This window comes from Triturus cristatus, chromosome 8 (assembly GCF_964204655.1).
Source record: "Triturus cristatus chromosome 8, aTriCri1.1, whole genome shotgun sequence".
Lineage (NCBI taxonomy): Eukaryota > Metazoa > Chordata > Amphibia > Caudata > Salamandridae > Triturus > Triturus cristatus.
The window spans coordinates 796,471,948-796,485,151 of NC_140591.1; the positions used below are offsets into that span (position 1 = coordinate 796,471,948).

Genomic DNA, 13,204 nt, shown 5'->3' on the forward strand with positions numbered 1-13,204 from the left:
TAAAGAAATGAAACTTACCTACACCAGCTGCTTCCAACATGAATTTGTGTTTCTTCAGTGGGCCGAAACGATTATTTTGCAAATAAAGGCATGTAGCCGCCATTGGTGGGTACGCCGATGAAAAGAAAGGGGCGCGGCCGCTATTGCATGCTGCGCTGCCAAGCAAAACAAGCCAAGTTAAAAGGGTCTCCTCTGTGCTTGTCCTCCATGCTCAATGGGAGCCCTCGCGTCAGCCCCCGAGCCTCCTCTCTGCAGCCAGGGTGAGCCCCGGGTCCCGTGGAAGCCCATGGTGAAGTCCTGGAAGGTGATGGCCCCGTCGCGGTCGGTGTCCAGCCTCTGGAAGACGGGCTCTGCCTCCTCTGGGCTGACGCAGAGCTCAGTGCACAGTGACTCACTGTCCTCTCGCTCCAAGCGACCCGACCAGTTGGTGTCACAGGAGAGAAAGAGAGCGCGGAGGCGGGACACCTTGCTCTGTGAGGCCTACGCCATTGTCCCGGCTCAATAAACAAAAAGTACACGAAACGTGTAACATCCAAGTAAAGGAGCCAGTAACCATGGGAGGATACATATGACAACATGGCCCTACTAAGGAGGGACTAACAAGCCTCATAATGAATCAGAAGACAGCATTTACAAAGGACAAACACTCAAGCCAATGAAAAATAAGGGCGGGGGAGTGGGCAAAGCTTCTCTCCATACTGAACTACCACAGATCTTCGCAGAGCAGCGCTTTGTGCACTGGCTCACACTTGACCTGAGCAGTATTGACAAAGCCAAAGTCTGACAGCCAACATAGCCAACATAAAACCCATTGGCTTTGCCAATGCTTGTTTTATCTGATTTATAGAACGCAGCGGAAAAGATGTTTTTGCAGTTACCTAGTAATATCACCATAGGAGATTATTGGATTGGGCTAAGAATATGTAAATAGGACATATCAAGGTGATGATCTTGGCCATCTCTCGAAATTGTCTTTCATACTGAGACATCGACAGTCGATTTCTTAAATTAGCTGGACATTTAACTGAACCTTTAGGAATATGTATATAAACCTAATTTAGCAGGATTACTTAAAGAATTTATGAACTGGTATCAATTTATCAAGCGTATATAGTTCATTTTCTTCTCTTTACTCACGTGATGTAAAAAAAAAATCTTCGCTGTAAGTTATAAGGATTGGCTTATCTAAAATACACTTTGATTGCATTGAATTGAATTCAGTATATAAGATTTTTTTTTTTTTGTTATTCAGCTACCAGAAGACCGCCCAACGTTCTTTGAACTTTTATCAGAAATTGAGCCACACAGAGAGGAAGACGACAAGTAATGAAAAAGAAATGTGGGCACCTCAACTGGGTGCATACGTTGGAGGTCACCTTCACACATTGGAGAAGGAATGATAGAGAAGAGAAGAACTACATTCACCGAATCACACTGGATGGATGGAATTGTATATAACATCCAGAAATCTCTTTTCAATTTTGCAAGATTCTGTGTGCTTGATTAAGGCACTATTTCACAAGTTCATTGGTTTTGTAGAGTAAAATAACGCGTCCATTATTATTTTTTCATAAAAGTCAGGCCTGTTATATCACATTGATCACATAGCTGCCAATAACATTTTCTATTCGGGGACAGGCCGTAAAAAGTGCTTCTATGCGCTATCAACATTATTGCGCAATATTAATTTACAAACTGAGCTAAGAGGAGGAAGGAAAGAAAGTGGGGGCATTTCAGGTGTCACAATCTCCTATTTATTTTAAAATATCTAACACCCAATTAATAAGCTATAGAGTTAGGATATAAACAGTGGAATGCTTACATTATGATTTAGAATGTGATTCACTTGCTACTTTTTGAATATTCTAGTGTATTCCTTTGTGACTCTTACTTTAAGTAGTATGTCCAATAGCACATAAGTAATTTTCGTGTATGTTGCAGGTGTGCACACCTATTAGTAAGTACTAATTTCTTCAGTCATGGTATACAACAGTATAGTTATGAGAACACATTTTTTCCTTTATTGAAATCGTATCAATACACATGGAATCACTTTCAACACATATCCTGTAAAATGTGTACAGTTTGGCGCCCCTGGCCCACATTATGCACTACTAATTGCTCCTCCCGTCCTCTAGACTGTTGCTTGTGCCTCCCTAGAACGCTCGTCTTTTCTTGTGTTCCACTTGATGTATTTAATCACAGCATGGCTTTTTCACTCCATTTCCACTCCCTTACCACCAAACTGCCCGCTGTAGGCTTTCCTCTGCATTCGATCAGCTACAGCCTGCAGTGCTGTGGTGTTATTTTTCACATTTCTTGATATAATAGTTCTCAGAAAAAGCAGATCCCCCGCAGTCACGTCCACAGGAGCAAGGAATAACCAACCCATGCCACTGTGCTCACCTGTCCTCAGGGAGCCAGGAGTGGAAGAGCGGGCAACAGGGTGCAGTGTGGCATTCCAGCTAGGCCTTGCGTGAGCTCTGCTGGGCCCAATGGCATCTGGGAATCCGGGAAATATAGCTGCACACAATGGTCTTTCTTCTCAGATAAGGGACTTGGTTAATCCCTCTTCTCTGTCCTTGTGTTTTGATGTAAAGCAATCTGTAATGAAAAAAATGAAATTAAAACCTCTGAATAAAGATATTTGGGCATATCCCCTTTTTAAATTCCATCTCATCTGCAGATTTAGAGCTGGTGATCTTATAACCGGTAATGAAGGGAGAGAAGTAACAAAAGTTGATTTCCATTCCAATCAGGACACAGAGTTGATTCTAAAATGACATTCTAATCTCTCGGAACAAGGGATTTTTACAGTTCCAGAGTGTGAGATATTAACAGAGGTCAATTAAGTTTTAATTCTACTTATGCCACCTGGAAATAATAGACACTCGGGGCCCGATTCATAAAGGAACTTGCGTTTAGTAAAGTTATGACTGTGTAGTCTCCGCATTCGTGGCGGAGTCTCCACATTCATGGTATAATCTCTGCACTTGGGGCAAAATCTCTACACGGCACACTCTCTGCAATGCGCCGTGCAGAGATAATACCCCGAGTGTGGATATTTGTCACTTGCAACTTTACTAAACGTAAAGTGCTTTCATGAATAGGGCCCAATACATTTAATATTGGCAGAAAAAGAGTTCTTCAGAGTGAAGATATCTGCAAATCACACATTGCTTGTAGCCAAGTGTCTGGAGTTATCAACATAATCTATTTGATTATACATTTCTGAATTTATAACTTTAAAACAAGAATGAAGTGATCACTGCCATGACTAGCAAAAATCAATTTCAACTTTGTAATGATAAGGCAAAAACTCACCTCCTCAATATAGACTATTCACACTGCCTAACAGCACGTTCAGATGAAAATTAACGGTTCTAACAAACTCATCTCAAGAATTATATAAATGTTTACATAGACATGGATTTAGAAAGTGGATTTACGAATACTACTCTGAAATCATAAACAAGAGGGTGGAGTTTTTGAGGGTTGAGTTGAATGAATTGTGAATGGTTCAAGGAAATCTGAAGGGAAAACATATTACCGATAATGGCTGTTTGATCATTATGGTCAAGAATTCAAAAGTAAGATAAGGAAGATATATTACCTACTGGCAGTCGCCAGTTGGTAGTTATAGTTAGGACCTATTTTCCATAGGAAATCTGCAACATTCTATTTGGAATAACGTTGGCGCCGATTGATGAATCTTCGCGAAGTTTTCGAAACTTTTGGCCAGCACCGGTCCGTTCCTCTCCTGAAAATTTCACGGTGATTCATCAAGCGGGGGCCAAGAAAAAAGGGGGGTCCCATGCATTTTTCCATAGGACCTGTTGACGCAGCTACAGCCCGAACTGCTGAACGGATTTACACCAAATTTGGCAAAGGGGTAGTCCTCAGTTTAGAATCGTGCCTTTTGCTTAAATGGTGTAAATCCATTCAGTAGTTCCTGAAAAGATTGGAGTTAAAAAGATAGATATATCTGGGCGGAGCCTAACCACACATCTCATCGTGAGATCTGATTGCCTGTCAGTACTTCATCCAAGAAGTGTTGGCAGCCATCTTGGGACCAATATACATGATAGCACCTAATTAAAGCATTGCAGATAATAGAAGGATTTAAGACTTTAGTTACATTATAAATCATTTGTTGATGGTACCATACTCATTTTAGGAATTGTGGTGTGTTCTAAGGTGATTTTACCATGTGAAAAAGCCTTCTGCTGTGATATCATGAATCACATTTGAGAGAAAACTATTTTCTCATGCTTTTCCCACAGAGGTTTGGAAGGTGATCTATAAGCTAAACTGAGAGCATATTTTCTGTAAATTCACATTATCTTTCTCAGTCATGTGAGAATGAAGTCTGACATTCTCAGTAAAACATGTACATCCAACAAGGGCAGAGACTGTCAGTTGATTCCTTTGTGTTCTACTGCAGCTTCCCAGAGTTTTCTGAGGAACAACTAGAGCGCTAACAGTCCTACTTATGACAAACGTATTGCACACCTGAAGCCATCTTGATTGGAATAAAGTGGTAACTCTTAAAACATTTAATTTAACAAGGAACAAAATGAGGGGTTCATTTTGCCATAGAAAGTATGATTAGTGCTGCAGAAAGAAAAATTAGGGCACATTTTGAGTGACTTCTCAAATCCTCTTCTATTTCATGAAAAAATTCTGACATGCAGACTGAAACATGCACTTTCAATACCAGCAGCAGACTTCCCTGGTGAGCAGTATCTTTACTATAGTGATCTAATGAGCAACTAGAGTGCTAACATTCTCAATTTATGGCAAATGTGTGACACATCTGAATGCATTCTTGATGGAACCAAAATAAAAAACTGAAAGTATTTCCTACCGAGGAGACTGCGGTAAATGGGGAAATTAGGAAACTTCATATCAAATTAATCTCCCAAGATGGCCACCATAGACAAAAGAGCCCAAATGTAGCCCAAATATCACCCAGATGTAGCCCAAGTATAGCCCAATGACAGAATGTCCCAGAGTGTTCTAACGAACAACTAGAGCAGACTTCCCTGGTGAGCAGTAGCTTTACTACAGTGATCTAATGAGCAACTAGAGTGCTAACATTCAGAATGTATGGCAAATGTGTGACACATCTGAATGCCTTCTTGATGGAACAAAAATAAAAAACTGAAAGAATTTCCTACTGAGGAGAATGCAGTAAATGAGAAAAATAGGAAACTTCATAACAAATAAATCTCCCAAGATGGCCACCAGAGACAAAAGAGCCCAAATGGAGCCCAGATATCACCCAGATGTAGCCCAAGTATAGCCCAATGACAGAATGTCCCAGAGTGTTCTAAAGAACAACTAGAGCGCTAACAGTCTAACTTATGACAAAAGTATGGCACACCTGAAGCCATCTTGATTGGAATAAAGTGATAACACTTAAAACATTTAATTTAAAAAGGAACACAATGAGGGGGTTCATTTTGCCATAGAAATTATGATTAGATCTGAAGAAATAAAAACTAGGGCACATTTTGAGTGACTTCTCAAATCCTCTTCTATTTCATTAAAAAATTCTGATATGCAGACTGAAACATGCACTTTTAATACCAGCAGCAGACTTCCGTGGTGAGCAGTAGCTTTACTACAGTGATATAATGAGCAACTAGAGAGCTAACATTCCGAATTTATGGCAAATGTGTGACACATCTGAATGCCTTCTTGTAGGAACAAAAATAAAAAACTGAAAGTATTTCCTACTGAGGAGACTGCAGTAAATGAGGAAATTAGGAAACTTCATAACAAATAATTCTCCCAAGATGGCCACCAGAGACAAAAGAGCCCAAATCTAGCCCAAATATCACCCATATGTAGCCCAAGTATAGCCCAATGACAGAATGTTCCAGACTGTTCTAACAAACAACTAGAGCGCTAACAGTCTTGCTTATAACAAAAGTATGGCACACCTGAAGCCATCTTGATTGGAATAAAGTGGTAACACTTAAAACATTTAATTTACATAGGAACAAAATGAGGGGGTTCATTTTGCCATAGAAATTATGATTAGTGCTGCAGAAAGAAAAATTAGGGCACATTTTGACTTCTCAAATCCTCTTCTATTTCATGAAAAAATTCTGACATGCAGACTGAAACATGCACTTTGAATACCAGCAGCAGACTTCCCTGGTGAGCAGTAGCTTTACTATAGCAATCTAATGAGCAACTAGAGTGCTAACATTCAGAATTTATGGCAAATGTGTGACACATCTGAATGCCTTCTTGATGGAACCAAAATAAAAAACTGAAAGTATTTCCTACTGAGGAGACTGCGGTAAATGAGGAAATTAGGAAACTTCGTAACAAATAAATCTCCCAAGATGGCCACCAGAGACAAAAGAGCCCAAATGTAGCCCAAATATCACCCAGATGTAGCCCAAGTATAGCCCAATGACAGAATGCCCCAGAGTGTTCTAACGAACAACTAGAGCGCTAAAAGTCTTTCTTATGACAAAAGTATGGCACACCTGAAGCCATCTTGATTGGAATAAAGTGGTAACACTTAAAACATTTAATTTACAAAGGAACAAAATGAGGGGGTTCATTTTGCCATAGAAACTATGATTAGTGCTGCAGAAAGAAAAATTAGGGCACATTTTGACTTCTCAAATCCTCTTCTATCTCATAAAAAAATTCTGACATGCAGACTGAAACATGCACTTTGAATAACAGCAGCAGACTTCCCTGGTGAGCAGTAGCTTTACTACAGTGATCTAATGAGCAACTAGAGTGCTAACATTCAGAATTTATGGCAAATTTGTGACACATCTGAATGCCGTCTTGTTGGAACCAAAATAAAAAACTGAAAGTATTTCCTACTGAGGAGACTGCAGTAAATGAGGAAATTAGGAAACTTCATAACAAATAATTCTCCCAAGATGGCCACCAGAGACAAAAGAGCCCAAATCTAGCCCAAATATCACCCATATGTAGCCCAAGTATAGCCCAATGACAGAATGTTCCAGACTGTTCTAACAAACAACTAGAGCGCTAACAGTCTTGCTTATAACAAAAGTATGGCACACCTGAAGCCATCTTGATTGGAATAAAGTGGTAACACTTAAAACATTTAATTTACATAGGAACAAAATGAGGGGGTTCATTTTGCCATAGAAATTATGATTAGTGCTGCAGAAAGAAAAATTAGGGCACATTTTGACTTCTCAAATCCTCTTCTATTTCATGAAAAAATTCTGACATGCAGACTGAAACATGCACTTTGAATACCAGCAGCAGACTTCCCTGGTGAGCAGTAGCTTTACTATAGCAATCTAATGAGCAACTAGAGTGCTAACATTCAGAATTTATGGCAAATGTGTGACACATCTGAATGCCTTCTTGATGGAACCAAAATAAAAAACTGAAAGTATTTCCTACTGAGGAGACTGCGGTAAATGAGGAAATTAGGAAACTTCGTAACAAATAAATCTCCCAAGATGGCCACCAGAGACAAAAGAGCCCAAATGTAGCCCAAATATCACCCAGATGTAGCCCAAGTATAGCCCAATGACAGAATGCCCCAGAGTGTTCTAACGAACAACTAGAGCGCTAAAAGTCTTTCTTATGACAAAAGTATGGCACACCTGAAGCCATCTTGATTGGAATAAAGTGGTAACACTTAAAACATTTAATTTACAAAGGAACAAAATGAGGGGGTTCATTTTGCCATAGAAACTATGATTAGTGCTGCCGAAAGAAAAATTAGGGCACATTTTGACTTCTCAAATCCTCTTCTATCTCATAAAAAAATTCTGACATGCAGACTGAAACATGCACTTTGAATAACAGCAGCAGACTTCCCTGGTGAGCAGTAGCTTTACTACAGTGATCTAATGAGCAACTAGAGTGCTAACATTCAGAATTTATGGCAAATGTGTGACACATCTGAATGCCGTCTTGTTGGAACCAAAATAAAAAACTGAAAGTATTTCCTACTGAGGAGACTGCAGTAAATGAGGAAATTAGGAAACTTCATAACAAATAAATCTCCCAAGATGGCCACCAGAGACAAAAGAGCCCAAATGTAGCCCAAATATCACCCAGATGTAGCCCAAGTATAGCCCAATGACAGAATGTCCCAGAGTGTTCTAACAAACAACTAGAGCGCTAACAGTCTTACTTATTACAAAAGTAAGGCACACCTGAAGCCATCTTGATTGGAATAAAGTGGTAACACTTAAAACATTTAATTTACAAAGGAACAAAATGAGGGGGTTCATTTTGCCATAGAAATTATGATTAGTGCTGCAGAAAGAAAAATGAGGGAACATTTTGACTTCTCAAATCCTCTACTATTTCATAAAAAAATTCTGACATGCAGACTGAAACATGCACTTTGAATACCAGCAGCAGACTTCCCTGGTGAGCAGTAGCTTTACTACAGTGATCTAATGAGCAACTAGAGTGCTAACATTCAGAATTCATGGCAAATGTGTGACACATCTGAATGCCTTCTTGTAGGAACAAAAATAAAAAACTGAAAGTATTTCCTACTGAGGAGACTGCAGTAAATGAGGAAATTAGGAAACTTCATAACAAATAAATCTCCCAAGATGGCCACCAGAGACAAAAGAGCCCAAATGTAGCCCAAATATCACCCAGATGTAGCCCAAGTATAGCCCAATGACAGAATGTCCCAGAGTGTTCTTAAGAACAACTAGAGCGCTTACTGTCGTACTTATGACAAAAGTATGGCACACCTGAAGCCATCTTGATTGGAATAAACTGGTAACACTTAAAACATTTAATTTAAAAAGGAACACAACGAGGAGGTTCATTTTGCCACAGAAATTATGATTAGAGCTGAAGAAAGAAAAACTAGGGCACATTTTGAGTGACTTCTCAAATCCTCTTCTATTTCATTAAAAAATTCTGATATGCAGACTGAAACATGCACTTTTAATACCAGCAGCAGACTTCCGTGGTGAGCAGTAGCTTTACTACAGTGATCTAATGAGCAACTAGAGTGCTAACATTCAGAATTTATGGCAAATGTGTGACATATCTGAATACCTTCTTGATGGAATCAAAGTAAAAAACTGAAAGCATTTCCTACTGAGGAGACTACAGTAAATAAGGAAATTAGGAAACTTCATAACAAATAAATCTCCCAAGATTGCCACCAGAGACAAAAGAGCCCAAATGCAGCACAAATATCACCCAGATGTAGCCCACATGTAGCCCAATGACAGAAGTGTGCAAAACACTTATTTTTTGTGTATTTGCAGTTTTATATAGTGCAGATTTGTCAGGTATTGGAGTGCTTTACATGAGCATTGGTTACATCACACAAGATCAAATTCATTTTGGTTGTAGACATGGGGAGATTAAGGGATTTGACCAGAATCACAGAATGTTGAGCTGAAGCAGAAACTCCAACCTGGTTCCCCAGTTGCAAAGTCTGCTGCTCTGGAAGTAACACCACATCCTCTCCCCTAGGTGCAACATTTAATCAAGTGGTCAACTGGATAAAAAAACATAAAGATTACAAAAAATGTTAAAGTTCTTTGTCGCTATTTGAAAACTCAGAAAATATGTCCTCATTTTAGTTTTTTAGAGCACTAACCATAATTTTGATGCAAATAGGACCCTCTCATATATGTAATTTCCAAAAGAAATGCTCTAGGTATTACAGTTTTGATTACATCAAGATGACGTCAGGCGTTCCACACTTTTGTAATAAATATAGAACGTTAGCAATCTAGTTGTTCATTGGGATACTATTGAGAGGCAGAGGCAACGGGGCACAGACTCTGAAAATTGAAGGCAGGTAGGAGAGTGCAGAGGCAACAATTTGACCACACTGGGCAGGCAGGAAGGGCAGTGGCAGCACAACAGACTATGGAGGGCAGTGGAAAGGGGAACAGGGGCAATAAACCACAATACAGGACTGGCAAGAGAGGCTGTGGCAATATAATAGACCATTGTGGGCAGAAGGAAGAGGCAGTGGTAGTACAACCATACATGCCAACAGACCCGTTTCAGCCAGGAAACGTCCAATGTTTTTAAGCTCAAATGGGCTTTATTTGATCTGTCTCCTGTCTACAATCTCCTCTTCTTCAATGTAACTCAAAGGGGAAAATCAATACCCCAGTTTTTTTTCAAAATCTCCACCTTACCAAGTTCTAAATGTTCGCAAGTATGGTACATTGGATCATGGTAGGCAGGAGGAATTGGGGTAGGGACATGGACTCGGATAACAGAGGATAGGAGGGACATGGAGAGGTACACCAAACTGACCCTACAGGGCAGGCATCAGGGTTAACAGCAGCACAATACACCACACAGGGCATGCGGGACGGGAGTGCAGCACAACAATCCATAGAAAGCAATAGGGAGGGGACATGACTATGCACATGGACAACAGAGAACAGAGGGGAAAGAGGCAATGGTAGCTAGCTGACCATAATGGACAGACAGGAGAGAAAGCTGCAGCATAACAGACCATAAAGGGCAGGAGGGATGGATAAGGGGCATTACAATGGACCAGACAAGCCAGGAGGGAGGGAATAGGGGTCTGCACATGGAAGCAGAGGGCTGGGGGCAAGGGGGCAGGGCAGGAGCAGCAAGATGACCATGGAGGTCAGGCAGGATGGGCACTAGAAACAAGACACACAATGGAGAGCAACAGTGAGACTATGATGGCATACACACAGACCATCGAGGGAAGGTGGGAGGGGATCAGGGGCAGCTAGCTGACCACACAGGGAAGGTGAGAGGGGTCATGGCAGCACAGAAGACCATGCATGGCAAGCGGGAGGGTTAGTGGCAGCACAATGGCTATGATGGGCAAGAAGGAGGGTGCAGGGGCATGCACAAAGGACCATGGAGGATAGAAGGGAGGGTCAGGACCTGGGCACAGACAAGAGAGTTCAAGGGAAGGGGCCTCACAACAGACCGCGCGGGGCAGGCAGGAGGAGCAGTTGCAGCACAACAGACCAGAGAGGGCAGAAGGGTGTGTCAGTAAAATGGACCATGGAGGACAGGAGGAAGGGGATAGGGGCATGACATTTGGACAGGCAGGCTGGAGGATAGGTTACAGTCATCTGACAATGCTAGGCAGGTGGGAGGGGAGTGGCAGCTCAACAGAACACTCAGAGTAGATAGGAGTGGCAGGTCCATGGAACATGGTGGGCAAAAAGGATGGAGCAGGGGCATGCACAAAGACATCAGAGGGCAGGGGGATGGAGAATAGGGGCAGCAAGCTAAGCACAGAGGCTAAGCAGGAGGTCAATGATGGGTCATAGAATTGGGCAATGGAGGGCAGGAGGAGTGGACTGGTACATCATGCTAAATGGAGGGCAGTGGCAGCACAACAGACCATGCATGGCAGGAGGGAGGAGGCTAGTCCAGGGATTCAGACAACAGAGGATAGGGAGGAGGTGGATGGGGCAGCAAGTTAACTGTTCAGAGAAGGTGGGTATTAGGAACTTTATTGTTTTTAAAATGTGTGTCTGTGCGAACTACTTAAAATATGAACAAGTATGCAGCATAATCTCACATTTATTCAGGAAGATGAGGACGTTTGTGACTGTGACTCCAGGTTTACTTTTTGCATTAACACCCCCTGACCCTCCACCCCCCATCACAAAATGTAATGCCCGTGAAAAGGGTAGGTGGACGCAGTGTTATATAGAACATAGTCCTGAGAGCACAATTGAAAATGAAAACTAGATATAGTATATGGTATAAACTATGCACCAAAATGTGTGATATAAGATGAACCGGGGCGTGAAATATAATATGCAATACATTGTGCGCAATGACAGATTCATTGGAGAGCGCGAGATAGCACAGGCACTAGCGCGTACCATGCGATATGCGCCTTGGAGTGTAATATGCACAGGGCAGTGTTGTGTAACCTAACTAGTCTCTAAAGTTGTAATATAAAATATGTGCTGGGGAGTGTAACTTTGCACATGCACTGTGACAAAGATATGGATCCCAGATTGTAATAGGTATGGCATAGCGCTGTGCGTTATAACATAGGCATCGAGGAAGGCACGTTAGATGGGGCAATATAATCCGTGCGAAGGCAAGTGTGGCATGGCATATTCACGGGGTGGTGTTACAGTGCACATGGGCTAGAGAGTGTCATAGCATACTCACTAGCTGGTGGAATACAACACAGAGGTGTGTGGCACTCGGCGGACACTGGTGGGTGTAACACAGCATTGAGATCAGCCAGGAGCATGCTGTGACTCTCAATTGAGGTTCGTCTCCTTTCCAGAGAGTAAAATAAAAAGTATTACACATCCGGCGGTGGATGTGTTTTTTATTAACCGTGATGGGGGTTTCTTGCATAGGTTGGTCGAATTTTTATCGAATCCCCTTTGAATGGCTTGGTGTGCGTGTGTATTAAATGTGCCCATCAATAGCTACCCATGTTTGTATAAATAAACGACAAGGGTGTCTAATTGGAGAGTACCCACCGGCGGGGGTGCCGGGATTAGGCATGGTAGGGCATCAGACACGCCAGAGCTTCACTAGCGGTGTAAATACATTCCACGTGGATTCATTGTATGCATAGTTGCCTTTTAATGAATATCACGCAAATCGTCATGGTGATAGGTACATACGGTTTGTCCAGCATGCCCTAAGTGTTTCTATAAATATATATTTTTTTTAAATAATAAAAAAACAAAGGCCGACTCCGGGGGATGGGGTCCTCGGGCCATAAGTGGCCTGAGGAGGGGGGCAACGCAGCCCCCTCCTAAAGAATTTTTTTTTTAAAAGGCCATGACCCGGGGGTTGGGGTCCCCAGGGCCGAATATGGCCTTGGGAGGGCCACATTTATTTTTTTCAACAAAAAAAATTAGGATGCAGGGCCTGGTGGATGGGGTCCCCAGGGCCAATACATTAGAAAAAGAAGGGGGGCCACACAGCCCTCCTTCTTAAAAAACGAAAAAAAATAAAAGACCGGCATCCCGCCGGAGACCACGCCCCCTCCTTGCAGCACTCTGCAAACGTTCCCCCTGGCCAGTTGTAAGTTGGGGAATTAATTCCCCTTCAATACTGAGGGTCCCTGAGGGACAACTAGCCCAATAGATATCTCCAGTATGCGCCAGGGAGCTGTGTTGCAGACAGGTGTTCTGAGGCAACGCCCCTTTTTACACCTCTCTGCAGCGCAGCTCTGTGGCACTTACTGGAGGTACCTAGTGGGCTA

At 41.9% G+C, this 13,204-nt stretch overlaps 1 protein-coding gene across 1 annotated transcript in view; it reads left to right on the forward strand.

The window, feature by feature from the left end:
• Positions 1-2,642, forward strand: part of BMX (BMX non-receptor tyrosine kinase) — an 891,026-nt gene extending 888,384 nt beyond the window's left edge. The window contains exon 19 of the mRNA XM_085620470.1: positions 1,253-2,642. Within this exon, the coding sequence (XP_085476596.1) occupies positions 1,253-1,327 (75 nt within the window). The 3' untranslated portion in view covers positions 1,328-2,642. The remainder of the gene's footprint in view (positions 1-1,252) is intronic.
• The last annotated feature ends 10,562 nt before the right edge of the window (positions 2,643-13,204 follow it).